Source organism: Diospyros lotus, chromosome 3 (assembly GCF_014633365.1).
Source record: "Diospyros lotus cultivar Yz01 chromosome 3, ASM1463336v1, whole genome shotgun sequence".
Classification (NCBI taxonomy): Eukaryota; Viridiplantae; Streptophyta; class Magnoliopsida; order Ericales; family Ebenaceae; genus Diospyros; species Diospyros lotus.
In genome coordinates, this window is record NC_068340.1 from 41,512,516 (window position 1) to 41,530,200 (window position 17,685).

The 17,685-nt window shown below is 38.5% G+C and overlaps 4 protein-coding genes across 4 annotated transcripts; 2 read left to right on the forward strand and 2 right to left on the reverse strand.

The window, feature by feature from the left end:
• Positions 1–587: 587 nt before the first annotated feature.
• On the forward strand, positions 588–3,584 carry LOC127798457 (basic transcription factor 3-like). The gene is made up of 6 exons (XM_052332035.1): positions 588–683; positions 1,337–1,404; positions 2,080–2,228; positions 2,332–2,388; positions 3,061–3,099; positions 3,236–3,584. Exons 2-6 carry the CDS (start codon positions 1,337–1,339, stop codon positions 3,418–3,420), a joined length of 498 nt encoding a protein of 165 aa, XP_052187995.1. The 5' UTR covers positions 588–683; the 3' UTR covers positions 3,421–3,584.
• A 1,312-nt stretch (positions 3,585–4,896) lies between these two features.
• Positions 4,897–11,584, reverse strand: LOC127797770 (110 kDa U5 small nuclear ribonucleoprotein component CLO). Its single transcript, XM_052330911.1, has 11 exons — positions 11,457–11,584; positions 10,142–10,898; positions 8,833–8,901; positions 7,530–8,723; positions 7,329–7,427; positions 6,992–7,150; positions 6,733–6,818; positions 6,460–6,658; positions 6,149–6,259; positions 5,512–5,718; positions 4,897–5,261 (listed from the first exon to the last, which is right to left on the reverse strand). Exons 2-11 carry the CDS (start codon positions 10,883–10,885, stop codon positions 5,163–5,165), a joined length of 2,967 nt encoding a protein of 988 aa, XP_052186871.1. The 5' UTR covers positions 10,886–10,898; positions 11,457–11,584; the 3' UTR covers positions 4,897–5,162.
• A 1,303-nt stretch (positions 11,585–12,887) lies between these two features.
• Positions 12,888–13,289, forward strand: LOC127797011 (classical arabinogalactan protein 5-like). The gene has a single exon (XM_052329402.1). It carries the CDS (start codon positions 12,888–12,890, stop codon positions 13,287–13,289), a length of 402 nt encoding a protein of 133 aa, XP_052185362.1.
• An 862-nt stretch (positions 13,290–14,151) lies between these two features.
• Positions 14,152–16,765, reverse strand: LOC127796302 (GDSL esterase/lipase LTL1-like). The gene is made up of 5 exons (XM_052328375.1): positions 16,308–16,765; positions 15,887–16,014; positions 15,542–15,784; positions 14,920–15,172; positions 14,152–14,537 (listed from the first exon to the last, which is right to left on the reverse strand). Exons 1-5 carry the CDS (start codon positions 16,558–16,560, stop codon positions 14,305–14,307), a joined length of 1,110 nt encoding a protein of 369 aa, XP_052184335.1. The 5' UTR covers positions 16,561–16,765; the 3' UTR covers positions 14,152–14,304.
• Positions 16,766–17,685: the final 920 nt, after the last annotated feature.

A 17,685-nucleotide genomic window follows, 5' to 3' on the forward strand; every position in this document is an offset into this window, starting at 1 on the left:
CCGATAATACTTATTTAGAGAATATTCAGTGCCAAAGTCATTAAACGGATAAGTACAATTATTGTAAGATCTATGAATCTATGTTTATGATAATGGTAATTTCACAATTAATCGATTTAATTCAAAAATCAATTTTAATTCTTACTCTTGCTCTTCGGTATTAATATATTTTTTGTTATTATATATATATATATTGAAAAAAAAAACAGTTTTATGAGAGTAATTTTGATTGATTTGAAAAAACTGGATCCATTTTGAGTCTCAAATTCCATCTAGGAGTGGGGCTCAAAATCTTCTCCAGCCTTACCCCGCAGGCTCTATGTGAATCCAGGCCCTACTTAATGTCAAAAACTGCCCAGCCCATTCCATCCTGGGCCGGATGGCCCAGCCCAACATTTCAGGCTCCAGCCCGTTCCCTGTGATGGGCTGAGCCCAACATAAAGAGGGCTTACGGAAGGCCTGGGTTGTGGCGGGCCCACCATATAATTTAACGTTAAGACAAGAACACCCACAAAGTTTCACGTAAATGCCAAGAAGACCCCCGCCGTGCCAGATTGCCTCACGGTATAAAAGGCAGGGGCTGAACTAGGGTTTCTTCCTACGTTATCCATTTCTAAACCGCGAGGGTTTCTCACCCCTCTCCTCTTCTCTCTCTTTGCTCCACTCTCTTCAGCTCGTCCAAGGTATCTGTCTCTCTCTGTGTATCTGAATCTGGTATATGTAATATCTTACGTGTGTATGCGTGTGTTGAATTGACATGCTTATGAAATTGTCCGATCGGGAGGTTATGGACCTTTTGTTCGAGTTTGAGGTCGGATCTGATTCTCCCTTAATGGGTTTCATGTTCTTTCTTTCCATTTTCGTATTTATTTGCTCGTTGATGGGTGGAGTTAGGGTTTCGCTCAATTTCCCTCTGCTTTGTGTCCTGGGAATTTCTCTTTATTTGGGTGCACGTGTTTTTCCGTGTCTTGAAAGATACAATTATGTATCTTTTTCAGTTTTCTTGTATTTGCTTGGGCGTGTGGAACCCCTTTCGATGGATTCATTTATCAGTGACTCTATTTTAAATGTATTTTCGCTGTTGGAAGTATGCTGTAGTGGCCATTCAGTGTAGAACTACCTAGTCTTGAGCTTGGCTTGCTTGAACTATGTTCTTAATTTAAGTTCACTCTTTTGTCTTTGTATTCTTGCTTTCATCCTGTTCTGATTAGTCTGTAAGTTAACTTACCTCTATAAATATGATGATTTGAACTTTGCTTTCATTTTGTGTTGGCTAAAAGCGCATTTCATTACATATTTGTTCTCCTCCTAACCCCTGTCCTCTTTATGATCACAGATGAATGTAGAGAAGCTTATGAAGATGGCTGGTGCAGTTCGCACCGGTGGAAAGGGTAGCATGAGAAGGTTTGTGGCTCTCTGACTAGAAATCTTGATTCTTTAATATGTTATGAACTCATTTAAAGGTAAAGTTTCACTAGGATACCATTTTGGAAAAAATTCTAATTAAGATACTCAAATCTGAAGAATTCATGATTAAAATATTCTGTGGAATTCATTCAATTTTTATGCTACGCTTTTACCTTTTATTTCTGTTCTAAGTCATCCCTAAATATTGTGCTTTTCTTCATGGTATTTTTGTTGGGATTTGTTTTTTTGTTGGGTATTTTGTCAGATGCAACTGCCACTAAGATTACTGATCCATGTTTAGGTGGCTTTTATGCGAACATCTTGTTGATGCTCTTTCACCTATTTTAAATGACATTGATCGTGTATCTTATCATTAGCTTGATGGTTGAAGCATGTGACTGTTGGCCTCTGCGCACACTGACCTTTATGGTGGTGAAATACTCATTTTGTTTTAGTCAGAAAGCACTAATTTAATATGTTGGGCAGTTATGCTAGATGACATTGCTTGCAACTTTTAGAGATATATGATAACTTTCAGGTTTCCCAATTTTTTGTAGTTAGGGATGATTGTATTTGACAATATGTTCTTTATGATGGACAGTGTAGCCTCTATATCTTTGGCAATTTACCTTGTATACCAGAGCTTTCACATCTTCCTTCTCTCAACTACAGGAAGAAGAAGGCTGTCCACAAGACAACAACCACAGATGACAAAAGACTTCAAAGCACACTGAAGAGAATAGGGGTGAATGCAATACCTGCCATTGAGGAAGTCAACATATTCAAGGATGATGTTGTTATCCAGTTTGTAAATCCAAAAGGTAACTCAATGGTTCCTGCAATTCCCTGTTCCATTTATTCATCTATCTTATTGGATTAGTTCACCAAATACTAATAGTTGTCTTGTTTCCTTTGAACTTTCAGTCCAAGCTTCTATTGCCGCAAACACTTGGGTTGTCAGTGGATCACCTCAAACAAAGAGTATCTCTTCTTCTTTTTCTAGTTTTCAGTTTAATTGCCATTCTCTATATGAATGTTACATATGTATCATTCCCATCTTCAGGTCACTTGTGCATTATTGCCCCAGCCCTCCCTGTTTTTGCCAGGGAGAAAGTCTGTTGTTCTTTGTAGGAGTCGGGGCTGGTTTGTTTGATACTGTGTGAATCCTAGATCACAAATTCTGTGATTGCATGTGTATATGACTTCATTTCAAGCATCCCAGTGATATTATACCGTGGGAAGCAACAAAGCAAGGGTCTTGATTGCACAAGCTGCCTTAGTCTTGAAGAAGGGATGTTTTTTAGGATCATTTTGACCTCTTGAAGAACCAAAGTAGCCTTTCCACATGAACATGGGCTATGATTGTAGGTGCACAATCAAAGTATCTAGGGGCCATAATACCGAAAAGATGAGATCTTCGACAGCTGAGGAAGGAACGCAAGTTCCTCAGAAGTTGACATTTTTTGGGATATTCTGAAATTTCAATTTCTTTTGAGAGTAATTTTCCTTATGGTTCACCTTCCCATGATTGAGTGTGGAGGCATTTTCAACTGTTTTCCAGATAATTTGCCTTATTGAACCATCTCTGTCGTCGGTGTAGTACTAATTTGATTATATATCTTATTAACCTTTTTTGTTTTTAATTTCCTGCAGAGTTGCAAGATATTCTTCCAGGAATTATTAATCAATTGGGTATGCGGGGTTGTATTTTCTTGTCAATTTATTGAATGCTTCTTGCCTGACCATAGAGATGTGAATGGCCAAAAAACATGTTGGTAGAAAAGGTATTTGTTGAATATGTGGTTAATGCACATTTTCCTTTTAACAGGACCAGATAACTTGGACAACTTGAGGAAGCTGGCAGAACAGTTCCAGAAGCATGGTCCTGGTGCTGGCGCGGATGCTGCTGCAGCCGCAGCTGCAGCTGCCACACAGGAAGATGACGATGATGTCCCAGAATTAGTAGCTGGCCAGACCTTTGAGGCAGCCGCAGAGGAGGGCCATACTTCTTAGGCTCTTTATGAATTTTGTGCAATCTCTTAATATTTTCCTATGTATTTTGGGATCCTTTTTTGTTTTCATTTGAAGTGTTCCAATCGATGTTTTACTGTTGACATACCTAGAAAGCTTTACTTGGATGCTTGAATCAGCAAAAACCTAACCATTTCCAAGTCAAACTCTACTGTAGTTGTTTCCAATGGCTTCCAATTATTAGGATGCCTCTACTGACTCAGGTCAGCAGCCCAAAGGAAGTTGACGGAACAGTGTCGATAATTTTTATTCAATCTGATGTTAAAATGCCCAAGACTCTTGAACTGGGGCCTTGGAAAAAAAAATTGGTACATTTTCAGTCTTTGAAGTTCTCAAAAACTTGGTTACATTTTTCATTTTTATTTTTAAAGTTAATATTTTTGGTAAATTTTTAAAAAATAGAAATAGAAATAGAATATTTTCCCCCACTATGTTGAGAAAAATATCCAATCTAATTACGATGCAGAAGCAAATATGGAGGTCATTTATTGGCTCAATGTACTAATATTTCAGTTCAAGTGGGGTAAAGTTGAGAGCGCATGACACTTAGAGGCGCGTTTGATAGTTCAAATTTTTTAAGGAAAAGATAATTTTTTTACTATTTTTTAATTTTTGTATTGTTTGATAATTTTTTTTTTTCTAGAGAACTCATTTTACTAATGGTTACGTGAGGTCATCTTCCTTCAAATCAAGGAAATCAAATTTTTTGAAAGAGATGAAATTTTCTTAACAATTGAAAAATAGAGGTGGCGACCAAATTTTTTGAAAGAGATGAAATTTTCTTAACAATTGAAAAATAGAGGTGGCGACCGCTGGGACGAGAGGGCAGGCCGGGGGTTTTGTTTGGGGGGGGGGGGGGTTGGTTTATTTAATAAATATAAATATATATATAAAAAGTGAATATGTAAAAAAATTAATAATTTGGGGAAGGGTTATTTAATAAATATAAATATATATATAAAAAGTGAATATATAAAAAAATTAATAATTAATAAATATAAATATATAAAAAGTGAATATGTCAAAAATTATATATAAATTATTTCTTTAGAAAACAAAAAAATTTAATTTTGTAGTTTCAGTTTTTGAGAAAATAATTTAATTAATTTAAAATACGTTACTATTTTAATTTTTTTTTGTATAAAATTTAATATTTTTAATACATTTTCACTATTAAATTTCATAAAAAATATGTCATTTTCTATAAAAAATAATGCCTATCAAACATAAAATGTTAGGAAAATTATTCAATTCTATGAAAAATACTACCAATCAAATACTAAAAGATAAAAAATAATATCATTTTCTAGGTAAAAAATTATACCAATCAAACAGATTAAATTTTCAATTTCCAAAAATTTATTTTCCCTAAAATTCAATTTCCTGAAATTCATTTTCTTTTTACTCAAATTCCACCCTTGCAACCAAACGCACCCTTAACATCAAATGACTTCAGAGTGCAAAATGCAACATATTTTGGTTTGCTCTTCTTCCTCAAAGGATCCAAAATCATAAGTAGTATGTCGTATGAAAGAATCCAATACAGAGAGGCTATTTCATATGGTAATTTAACATTTAAGTAAGAAACCTACATATAATTCCTTACCTAAGGTACAAAAATGCTACAGAGAAACACAACCACCACGGTCCCAGCCTTGCACTAGAAAACTGCTCCATTGAGACACGGAACAAGAAGAATAAATTGTGTAGCCTACAATCTCGTCTCACATCATCTGCTGATGAAGATCAGCTGCCTGCTGTGCTAGCTCGACAACCATAGCTTCGTCGAAGAACTTGTTGATGCTCACATCTTCACTCATTCCCTATCAATCGTAAATATAAACAGCTTACTAACCCTGAATGTGTATGTTTGCACATTAAAATTGAATAAACTCTTGTCCCAGCTTCACTATATGTTTATTTGCATCTTTTCTGGGTGCATGTTCATGCTATCAAACATTCAAGCAAAATTTTCCATTCCGTGGCAAAGTTTTATCAACCGAAACATGGAATTCTATAGGTAAGCAAACCGAGAGCAGGAGGATCAGGACACCTAAAGCATAAAAGTTTTACCTTTCTACGTCTTGTCTTCACCATGAACTCACGAGCCAGGTGTTGAATTGGAGCAGGCTCAAGTGGTCTTAGTACTATACTCTTGTCAAGAGGGTCACCAGGTACTATAGCCCAGTGATCAAATACTGAGAGACAGAATGCCTGGCCTTGAGTATGATACCTCATGTCTGTCTCAAAGCCAAATGATTCAATCACTGGTAAAAATGCCTGGAATTCCAAGGAGAAGGAACGGAGTATCAATATAGATGTAACAAAGTGATTATTCAGGTATATTCAGTTATGGAAATCAACATATAGACCGTCATATAGCCTGTATTCTCTTAGATTTATACAAGGATTGAATCTGTCGGCAAGTACCAAAAGTAGCAATGATTTCAAAGAAAACAATTAATTGCAGAAGGGCGAAATTCCGCTTGTGTGTTCCAACCTATGCAGCAGGAAGAATGCATTACCATCTATACAATCCCATTGATAATTTGGCGGTACAGGATATGCATTCAGCAGCATGCACCATTAGATTCATGTTATCAGTTCCTCATTTCCATTGTAAAAATATTGAGGTTTTCTATCATTTGAGCGATTTCCTAGAAATATCATGAGGAATTCTGACATTATTTGCAGAATTTAGTGACCATACCTTGACAATATAAGCTGGGGTTCCCGGTTGAGGAACATCCGCTGTAACATGCCCACGCCTCCGTGACAACACAGTGTAGATTGCAGATACACAATCAATGGGTGTTTGTATCTGCCAAGGAAACACCGCACTATTTAGCTAAAATCACCAACTACATATGTGTAATAAATAAATGAGGGTTCTATGTTCAAGAAAGTTATTGAGAAAAAAAAAAAAATCAGAACGCATATGACAGAAGTTATAGACAGCTTGAATTTAAAAGGCAACAAGGGAGACAAAACTAATATTCCATGCTAACAGGAACTTATTACCTCCACATAGTATACTGGCTCCATTAGCCTGGGCGTTGCCATAAGGAAGGCCGAGTAGGCCACACGTCGAGCTGTTGGGATAATTTGACCGCTACCCCGATGCAAAGGTTCAGGTGCTATCCTCGCATCAACTATTTTGAACTTGACATTTCTAATGGGTTCATCACACAGGGGACCTTCTCGGGCACCCCATTGGAATCTGCTCAGAATTATCAATTATTAGTGGGCAGAAAAAGTGAACCAATGACGAGAGAGAAAGAGAATTTACTTTACCCTTGAACAATAGAATCTTTAACGGCATTCAGCAGTGTCTTGTCCACTTCACTTGAAAGTGTATCATCCAATAGAATGTTCGGTCCCTACAAAAATCACATTCAGATATGAAGAGCAAACTGGGGCATCAAACACAACACATTGACTTGAGAAATCATGTGAGGTTCAGAACAAAACCTAAGAAGATAATAATGCAGAAATCAAGTGAATTTGAAATTGAAAAATGGCATTTTGCAGATATGCGAAGTATAAAAATTACCTGCTTGTCAGGCCCAAATGCCCAGATGCCACGAGCAGCAAGCAAATCCCAATCATATTTTGTCTGGAAAAAGTCACCAAGTTTCTTTCGGGGCCAATCAAGGCTTACAACACCATTCTCAATGTCCTCAGCAAGTCCTCTCTCCAATGGTTCTGCAATCTAGAAGATAAATTCATAGTCACATGATGCACACAATGTATAGGGTTAGACCCCTTGAAATGTAGTATTATTTTTTATGTATGAAGGAGAAGGAAAAGAAAAAGAAAAATCATATAGTAAATTACACAGCATGAACAAGTAATTCTTAATGCATCCTAAATCAAAGCGACTACCATACCATAGTTATCTTGTTTCTCTTGTTGGGTGTTTCAGCAAAACATTTCAATGATGAAGACTCCACCACTGTTTCACAGAATGAAACAACAGGATCTGCCACCTATATTTTTATGCATAACAGTGAAGCAAACATCTATGTGAACCACATCTTTTGAGAAAATAGTAACTAATAGAACAAATGAAAGTATAAGTTTGATCATACCTTGACTTCTACTTCTGAATAGAGTTCCCTAAGGTCTTTCATTATAGAATCCAGATACAACTCTCCAGTACCTAGAATTGTGTGCTCCCCTGATTCCTCAACTTTGGTTATGGCCAGAGGATAGCTTTTGCTGATTTTCCTAAGACCCTCCACCATTTTGGGCAGTTCACTTGGATTTAGTGGCTCAGTGGCTGTTTTGACTACAGGAAGAGTATTGAACTGCAGAGGCCGAAATATATACACATCCTCGTCATAGTCCAGATTACAGAGTGTGGCAGTTTTCATGATAGATGCGTCCACACCTTCAATGAGAACCCAAGAACCAGGAGGAGCCTTGCTGATGGGAATCCTGTAACGAGCCTGATAAACCCATAGTTTTGTTACTTCTTTCACTGTCATGTCCTCCTCATCATCTGGCGAATAGCCTTCCCCCAAAACCCGCACGGTCTGCCCTGTCTGGATTTCACCACTATAAACCCTTCCAAAAGCATCAAAAACACTGCAGTCAGATTTAGGATACAGTTTGGTGATATTAACCATCAGAGGGCCAGAAGGATCACATTCTTCCATGGCCTTGCAAATAGCAGAGTCCTTTGGGCCAGTATAAATGTGTTCAACCTTCCCAGTAGCCGACTCTTGAGCAGAAGGAATGTGATGAACTATCATATCAGTAAAGCCAGTTGCGGAGCCAAAAACAGAACTGCAAGCCAATCTAAGCAAAGGCCTAACATTTAGTTTGTAAGCTGCATTGCTGAGAGTCACACCAAGTTCAGCAAGAGTTGCCTCCACACTCTTCTTATGTTCTCCAATTACTTGGCTATATATTTTGTATAGCGGTTCTAGCACAAACTGGACAAACGACCTTTCAACGCCACTTGCAGGTTGTTTCTTCCTAAATGCTCTAGCATCAGAATCAAAGTAGTAATCTCCCCAAAGACGTGATGCAAATTTATTAGCATCAAATGGTATACCATGGAGTTTAACATATAATTTAGCAAATGAATGCAGAGTAAAAGACCATCCAGCACTGGCACTTGCAAAACAAACATTTCCAACAGCTGGATCAATAACTTGGACATTTCCAGCAGTTGAAGATGCAGCAGATATGTGGTTATTGATGATTTCAATTGTATGCCGGAGCTTATGGTAAGCATCCTTTGGGGGCAGTTTTAGTTCAGTAATCAGCCTGTCAACCTAAGAAAAAAAAATATATTGAATAATAAAATAACAAGACAGAGGGCTAACAGAACAATCAAGGGCATATAAGTGTGCGATTTAGAGCACTAAAAGGACAAAAAATCACCTTATTGATTACAACTACAATAGGAAGGCGTTCCTGAATTGCATGACGTATAGCCCTTTCTGTATTAACCTGTTGAGGATAAAACATCATTTCAATAGCCAACTTCTACTTGTGACAAATACAAGCAGTGGCTATCATGTTAAGAAACCATCTGGAAAGCAGTTATAATGCCACATAATTCATGCATTGTTGCATAAAGACTAATGGCCAAGGCCAGCCGATGATGAAATAAGGTATACAGTTGGATGTGAAGGTTTAAACGTCCAAGGTTTACACATATGCCGCAACTAAGGATACAAATAATTTAAGAGAACCAAGTCCTTGCGGTAGAACCTCAAAATTGTATTTAGATTATAACTTTACCCTTCCCCTTTTTCCTGAAAACAATGAGTGACTTCAGAATTCCCCGACATTTCTTTATTTGACATTGTCTTCATACAGTCCAGAAAGTTGTACACTCAATTCGTGGGGAAAAAAAAGTTCAAAGGTCCATAAGGGTGTTATAGTGTTATATATATGTGTTTGGAGGCAGTGGGGTGACCAGACTCAAAAACGAGTTTTCTTTCATTCCTCCACTTGTGGGTGAATTTGTACTTGAACATACAAAAGGAGAAATAGCAATATATATTTCATTTTATGATGCCAACACAGATGGTACTAGACAACTGGGCCCAATATTCAACAGAATTTTCAAAGGAGAAACAAGTACAGAACAAGAAATCCCAAAGCCAAATTTAAGAAAGAATAAAGCTAAACATTGAACGACCAAAAATGCTTCACAAAAAAAGAAAAATGAAAAAGATGAATGAAGCCATTAAATTAGTTAGAGGTATCAAAAAACAATCTACAAAAATGTCTTTGATTGTGCCAAAATTACACAAGTAACTAAATACATTATTTCTCTCCAAATATGAAATTAGAATATTATAATAGAGATATTGATTGGAAGACAACACATCTACATTTAAAAACAAGAACATAGCATGGTAAAAAAAAGACGACGACGAAAAGCCAGAATGAAATAGAAATCAGCTCGTTAATGCTGAATTAAAACTTATCAAAAATCCCAATGCACCATCAAGACTGAATAAGACAGCATACTAAGAGATGCTGGAGGACGGGGGAAGGAAACAAAGCACAATGAAACAACAAGAATCAAATTGATGGCCCATAAGCACTGTAGAATCTTTTCAAGGAACCACAGGTTGAGAAAATTCACGAATCCCTTCCTCCCTCGCTGTGCACTTCTCTGTCCATGCATGAGAATGCACACAGGTTCAGAAAATAAATAGATGCAAAGCAACATTACCATTACTCCTTCGGCGGCATCAACAATCAAGACAGCACCATCGGCAAGCCTGAGAGCAGCAGTCATTTCATCAGAGAAGTTGACATGACCAGGGGTATCCATGATATTACAGAGATATGATTTTGAATTGCTGTCTTCAAGAACAAGTGACATGGGAACTGCCTTGATTGATATTTTTCTCTCTTGCTCATCTATTCTTGTATCTGTATATCTCATATGCTTCTCACTGTTTTGATCAAATGTTGAAATATGATGTGTCTGCTCAACCAACATATCCATGAAAAGGGTTTTCCCATGCTGTAAGTGTCCTACCAAGGCAACATTCCGAACCAAAGAAGGGTTTGACATAAGCCCTAAAAGAAATTGGGTTGACACGTAAGTAGAAGAATCCTTAACGCCCAACTCAAACTTGATATTCTTGACTGGATTAATTATTGGTTGTTCAAGGGGCTGCTCATCTTCATCCATGACCAATGTTTCGACTTCTTCGCCATAAACTTCTTCTGCGGTCGGATAGTACTTCTTGTCCTCAGCAAGGACAATTTGATTATCCATGTCAACATCATTAGTGGTAGTCATCCACCCATTGGCTGCACCACCTGCATCCTCACCACCGGACACATCTTCCTCGTCATCATCCTTATCAGGGAGGTCTTCGTCCTCCTCCTCTCTGTCACTCTCCTGATCCGACTCAATTTCCGGTCCGATGTAGTTCCCAAATTCATCATACAAGCTTTCGTCCATGGTACTTCTGAATCTGACACGAGAAACAATAAAATTAACCATCTTATTCAGGAACCAACAATAAGCGAGTACCAAATTATAAAACGTTCAAGGAGGGTTAAAGGCCAACATTCTAACTAGAAAAAAACCATCTCTAATAAACCATATCATGACCAAAAAGAGCAGACTTATTTTAACCTCAGCCACCAATAGCAGAAAATGGAGCAACTAGAAAAAGCAAGAGACAGTAATCTTCAACAAAGAAGAAATAAATAAAGTAAAAATCCAATTAGCCGTACTGTAGATAAGAGAACAAATTAAACTAAATTTCACTGAAAATAATCATACAGAGCACAACCAATCAATAGAGGAAGGGAACGGGGTAAGAAAACGGAATGGGCGAGCTCTTCGGTTCTCAGCATAGCTGCTCGGAGAGTTGAAAACCCTAAACGAAAATTCACAGCAAAGATGGCAAGGAGAGAGAGAGAGAGAGAGAACAGCATACTCGGAGGCATGAAAGAACAAGGAAATAGAACAGATTTAACAGAAATGGAAACGAAAAGATTCAGGAGAAGTAGAGAAAGAGAGTAACCTGTTGGATTGGAGATCGACAGTGACGATGGCAGAGTGAACGCAGAGAAGAACGAAATCGAACCCTAGCTTCTGTTTTATTCGGAAAAAGATCGAATACGGCTAAATTATTAGGATATATCATTTTGCCCCATTCATTATAGAATATGTCACCTTAAACCCCTTCACTTTCATGAAAATACTCTTTTCCCAATTTTTATGTACATTTAAAAGTTAATGGCAGGGGGCTATATATGTATAAATAAAAAATGTATCATTAATTATTATAAAGAAAGGATACCATTTAGGTTGTATAAAAATAAAATAAAAAATAAATATGATATAAAATAGAAATGAAAAAATAATATTTTTTTAAAATATAAGACATAAAAGTACAAAAAAATGTGTAAATAAAAGATATAGAGGATAATTTTGTAAATATAAATTTAAATATAAAAAATTATAAAAATAGTTATTTAATTTACAAATGAACATAAATTTCATAATGCATTTAAACAAAAAAATTTTAAAAAAATAAAAATTTCATCTCTAACTTTTTTGTAGATGAAAATGCGTTTTTTATATTTTATAATATTATGAAACTGTCTAAAAATCTTTTTTGGTGTTTTAAAAATAAAAACATTTCGAAAACTCTAAAATGGCACATCCAAGACATTTTGGTGTATCTTAATGTAATAAATGCATATTATTTTTAGAAAATATGTATTTTATTGTATATTATTTTTATTTATAAAACACCCTTATTATTAATAATCAATATATTGTGTTTGGTAACATTTCATCAACCAATATATATATATATATATATATGTTTTGTAACTAAAAACATTGTTTGAGAATAAAATATTAATCTATTAATTTAATAAGTTCAATATGGACATAGAATATAATATAAAAAAAAATTTTGATTGCTCAATTAAAATTACACTATATATTATAACTGTTAAAAGAGTACAACAAATCAATTAGTCTATTTAAATACCGACAATATCTGAACGTGTTTATACACGTGTTAATGTTTTATTATAATAAATATTTTAAATAATTAAGATATTAAATCTTAATATTTTGCGTATGAGAGACTAAATGCTATAATTTTTAATAGTTGAAGGGGCATCGCGTTTATTAAGCATTAAAAAATTTATAAGATGCATGGGAAGGCTCGAGCATCGTAAAAATTTTAACCCACGAAAACAAGAGTTCTTCTACACTGCCCGAAGGAATTATACCGAAATCTTACCGAACCCATTTGATTTGACAAATTTACCCCACACCCTCAACAATATTACAAATCTGCCAGTGAAGAGTTTCAGGCAGTCTAGACTTTTCCTTGTTGCCACTCTCGCATCTTCTTTCCTTGCAGCCAATCAAATTAAAAATAAAACACTCTCTCTCCCTCTCTCTCTCTCTCTCTCTCTCTCTGGGTTTGGAAATGGAGGTGGAACCGAGCCCACAGGAAATAGCAAAGAAGCTGTGGAGCATAGCTAGAGTCGTCTTCTTCATGCTAAGAAAAGGTGTATCGAAGAGCAAGCTAATGGTTGACCTCTACATGCTCCTCAAGCGCGGCAAGCTGGCCGGAAAAGCCCTCGGAAACCTCATGCTCCACCACCACTACGCCGCCATGACCTGCCGCTCCAACGACGTCCACCTCTCCTTCGTCTCCCCCGCGAGTACGAGTTCAGCTGCAACAACAGCCCCGTCCATCCCTCCTACTACTACTCCTCCTCCTCCGCCCACCGCCACAAGCACCACCACAGCCACCTCCACCTCCACCACCCCCGGCGCCGCCACTCCGCTGATGACGACGACGTCAAAGTCGTCCAGAAGGTTTTAGAGATGCTGAACAAAGAAACGGTGCTTCCGGCGGAGGCGTCCCCACTACTGCCCGGGTTCGGCCGGAGCCCCATGGTCCGGCAGCTGAGAGTTACGGACTCGCCGTTCCCGTTGAAGGATGAGAAGGAAGACAATGCCCAAGTGGACAAAGCAGCCGAAGAGAGTTACGGACTCGACTACGTACTGCATGTTGTTAATCTTGTTTAGCATGCTTGTCTGCTTGCTTCTTCTCCTTCACCATGTTCAATCCAAGTGTTGTTTCAGACAAAAAAGATCAATATATATTAACGAACTTTCTTTTCCGATCGATCTTCGTTGCTCAATACAACTGACTAAACAGTAAAGAAACCAACAAACATGCATCGCTTCTTTAATTAATTAATTAACTTACTGTAACTTTGACGTCAACATAAGGACAAGGAGGGTGAAAAGACAAATGAAAAAGATGAGCCGTGAACAGTGAAAATAGCGGCCATTGAAGTTTTGATTTTGAAGGTTGGTGGGCGTGGAAGCTTGGATTTATTAATGGGGTTTCGTCCGCCCAACGCTGTGCTTTGTTTGGGCCTTCCCTCCACCTCCAGTTCTCGTCGCAGTGGTTGAGACGTCGCTTTTCGACACTCCATATACAGGAACAAAAGGGCATTCGGAGAGAGCACGTCTTTTGATAAACCCTTACTCGAATTTGCTCTCAATTTGGCGCCAATTTTACAGTCAATTTCTCACGCAATTTTAGTGTCGGTAATCTCTCGGTACGAGTCATTCGGGCAGTCTAGACTTTTCCCGAAAACAATGCCAACCAAGTTCGTCCTCATGGCACAAAAACCGATGATGGAAAGTTATTTCATTACACGTAGAAGGATAAAAAAAAAAAGAAACAAAGCTGCCTAATTGTTAAAAATTGAAACATTACACAATAGTTTCATCTTCATCCCCTGCTTTGGCCAGCAAACAACAAGAACTGATACACAGATCATAAATAAATAGGGAGTAGCCAAGAAATCAATGATGAATAATGATTAGGTTGCAGAGTCCATGGCCAGGATGGTGCTGAGATTCATGGGATTCATGTACTTGGTTGAGCCCGTCAAGATCTGCTGTACAATGATCCTGTTGGCCCTCTCTGATGGGTGGAATGCATCCCAAAATGCATAGATGTCTCTGTTAGGGCACAGGCTTGAGAGGGGGGTGCAGAGTCCCAGCCCATTGTATGGCCCTTGCCCACAACATGCGATCTTTGATGTCACAAATCCTGTTCATTGTCCATTGCCACAAACAAAGTTACTATTGTCAGCTAGGTGAATTGCATGACGAGAGATCACTCGATGGCGAACAAGATTAAGAAGTACTTTAAACTCTACAATCTCGAACTGACTGATAAAGTGATTGCTATTCTGATTTTTGTATAATAGGTTTTGAATTATTGTTTGTAAGATCTAGATCAAGAAGAGAGAATCTCGTGTTAGCAAATTCACAAATCCACACACAAAATCGTTTGAGGATGAGTTCAAATGGCATGATGATTGAAGGATATAAATGCCGATGGTCCTACCGTTAGGTGGACTTTCCGATTTGCCTTTATTAGTTATCTCTTCGATAGAGACGCATCGACTGGAAGAGGACGAAGAGCGTACCGTAAGCCTGAGGATCGGAGATGAAATCCATGTTCATTTCCAAGGCATTCGCTGCGACGAACACGTCGGCTCCGATCTCGCTGTTCAGGCCGTTGAGCATCTCGACGAGCTGCGGATTGAACAGTCCGGCGGCTCGCTGCAATTCCGGCACGCAGTCGCCATTCGGGCTCCGCTGCGCCAATTCCGCCGGCACGCATCCCATTGGCCCCGTCCCCGTGACCAGAACTCTCCGAGCCCCCAATTCATATAGCCTCTGCAACAATTGTACAATCAAAATCGGTATATAAATTAACCAAAATATTATATTAATGCCGTGTTCGATGGGCTTTAATGAGCACGTGAAAAAGCAAAGCCCCGGCCCACTGTACCCACTCCACCAACCAAACACGCCCTAATGCATGATTTTCAGTCTGACATCGCCTTCTCCATACGTACGTGCATGCCCAACCAGACCGAAACTGACACCGCCATTAATGGCGACAACGAGCTCAAGCTCAACATTGCCGATAACAAAACAACTCTCCTTTTAGCTGATTAACTCTCTTGTCTGTATATACTTAGCCAAGAAAATTAATGGTATTAATTCCCACAGAATTTTCGAGTCGGAAAATGGTTTAATTACCGTCAGAACTTTCCGGTACTCGGAGATGAGATACCGGACGTAATCCGGGAGAGCGAACTGGCGAGATCTGGGGGAGAAGGGAATCAGATAGTAGTTGTTCACGAAGTCGTTGCCGCCGAGAGTGATGAGAACAAGAGCCTGGTTTACGAGCGCCTGAGTTTGTTCGGGTCCGATGAGAGCAGCTACCCTTGCTTGGTACTGCTGGAAGTATTCCAGTTGCTTCCCGATCCTGATTATGTTGATCTGCAGTTTCAATTTTCTCCACCTTTTCAGTTTTCAGTGTTTAATTCATGATGCATGGCAGAGATTTGTAAAAGAAAAGCAACATTTTAATTAATTACATACGAATTGGATCCCGGTGTCGTTGAGGATGCCGACGCCGGCGGAGGCGAAGTTGGCGCCGACGAGCAGTTTCTCTCCTTTGAGCAGCGGGCTCAGGTACGGCTGCGTTGGTTCGGTCCCCATTTGCTCACCTTGAAGTTACAACTCAATATCATGCATGGCAAAGTTTATAAACATTTAACCAAGCCACATTAATTAATGTCATTTTTTTTTTATGATCTAAAAAAGGCTATATTAATTGGTCCCATTTGGCATCGAGATTCGAACTTATCTAAGAGAGAACTCATGCATATAGGTCTTGCAAGCCTTACTTGATGATGCATCCAACTAGTTTACGCGCTATCGTGCAGTCAATGTCTTCGAATTCAATTTCATTAATTAACACAAAGAGAAAAACAAAAATAAATGTATATATAAAACTTACTGATGATATCAGGAATGTTAAGGCCATTAGAGAAACGACCAGTGGGGCGGTGAGTCGGGTAGTCAATGCCATAAGGGGGAGAGTCGGCCCTAGCACTGGTAAGCAGATAGTCATTATTACCACTATCGACGAGCGAGTCCCCAAAAACAAAGAAAGCCCGAGCTTCAACCCTGCAGTTAAACCCTAGCGTCGCGACCACCACAACCACCAGACAGAGAGTCCTCGTTGACCGGGTGGTGGTGGAGCTCTCCATGGATACTAGCTAGGAAGCAGGATATTGTTGAGGATATTGCAGGGAGGAGGAAGAGGGGGGGGGGCTTTATAGGAGCATTGAGTTTGCCATATTTAATTGCTTCTCCTACCACCAATGGAGGGTTGGTTTCTCATACTTAAATTCCCCATGCCCAAAGAGATCTACACTTGCTGGGCTCATGCCACATGGTTTTCTCTTATTTCAAGTACACCACCACCAGTAGGTCGTCAGCTATAGCAATGCTTTTGATGACCTCCCTCTTTACTAATCAACCCCTTATTATATGTTATATATATATATATATATGTGTGTGTATACACACACTTAAATTCAGATTAAATATTCATCTAAAAAACATTGCTGTTGTCTTAATATTAAATAAAAAATATTATAATACACCTGTCTGACGTTCAAAACTAATCGACCGTGATTCGTTGATTTGCACTAATCAAATGAACAAGGAAAGAGAGAAAGAAAAAGATACATCGAGGAGTGTCATATGGTTCGATCAACGTTCCTCCGGGCAATTAGCCCCCTACAAAAACTCCGACGTTCAAGTGTGTAAGTGAGTAAGGGAGTAGGTTAGTAGAAAAAACATGTATTGGCTCTGAAGAGAGCATACTGATATAGGAGGAGGAGATGTTCTTCTATGCAATGCATCGTGCGTCTGCGAGCGATGAGACTGAATATTCGGCATCGACGGAGGTACTCAGATGGCGGTATGGTGCCGACGAGACTTTCATTAATGAGGATGGGATTCGCCATAAATAAGGATGAGATTTAAGATAGGCGTACAAATATCAAGAGGCAGCTGTAATGATGTTGCTTGCAGGCTGGTGTAAGGTCAAGATAAGATTGGCATAGGCCAAGAAATAGACAAAAAAGATGGAGCCAAATTGGGCTTGAACGGCATGTTCAGAATAACACTCATTCCATCGCTACTCTTTGGTTATTCTACGGTCTCCTTGTCATGCAACGACCTGCTCAGAATAACACTCATTCCATCGCTACTCTTTGGTTATTCTGCGGTCTCTTTGTCATGCGAGTTGAACAATTTGGTCAGCGAGCTGAGAGCCTCACTGGGAGTGCACTTGGCTAAATTAGCAAACTGGAAACGTCACTCGA

What these genes read in the sequence shown, in the direction of transcription:
- LOC127798457 (XM_052332035.1), top strand. Translation starts at nt 1,337, where the DNA reads ATGAATGTAGAGAAGCTTATGAAGATGGCTGGTGCAGTTCGCACCGGT. An exon ending in TGGATCACCTCAAACAAAGA is followed by an intron (nt 2,389 to 3,060) that starts GTATCTCTTCTT and finishes AATTTCCTGCAG; the next exon opens with AGTTGCAAGATATTCTTCCA. An exon ending in AGGAATTATTAATCAATTGG is followed by an intron (nt 3,100 to 3,235) that starts GTATGCGGGGTT and finishes TCCTTTTAACAG; the next exon opens with GACCAGATAACTTGGACAAC.
- LOC127797770 (XM_052330911.1), bottom strand. Translation starts at nt 10,885, where the DNA reads ATGGACGAAAGCTTGTATGATGAATTTGGGAACTACATCGGACCGGAA. An exon ending in TTGTAGTTGTAATCAATAAG is followed by an intron (nt 8,724 to 8,832) that starts GTGATTTTTTGT and finishes TTTTTTTCTTAG; the next exon opens with GTTGACAGGCTGATTACTGA. An exon ending in AGAGAAACAAGATAACTATG is followed by an intron (nt 7,151 to 7,328) that starts GTATGGTAGTCG and finishes TTTATCTTCTAG; the next exon opens with ATTGCAGAACCATTGGAGAG.
- LOC127797011 (XM_052329402.1), top strand. Translation starts at nt 12,888, where the DNA reads ATGGAGGTGGAACCGAGCCCACAGGAAATAGCAAAGAAGCTGTGGAGC.
- LOC127796302 (XM_052328375.1), bottom strand. Translation starts at nt 16,560, where the DNA reads ATGGAGAGCTCCACCACCACCCGGTCAACGAGGACTCTCTGTCTGGTG. An exon ending in TAACATTCCTGATATCATCA is followed by an intron (nt 16,015 to 16,307) that starts GTAAGTTTTATA and finishes TGTAACTTCAAG; the next exon opens with GTGAGCAAATGGGGACCGAA. An exon ending in CTCCGATCCTCAGGCTTACG is followed by an intron (nt 14,538 to 14,919) that starts GTACGCTCTTCG and finishes GACAATGAACAG; the next exon opens with GATTTGTGACATCAAAGATC.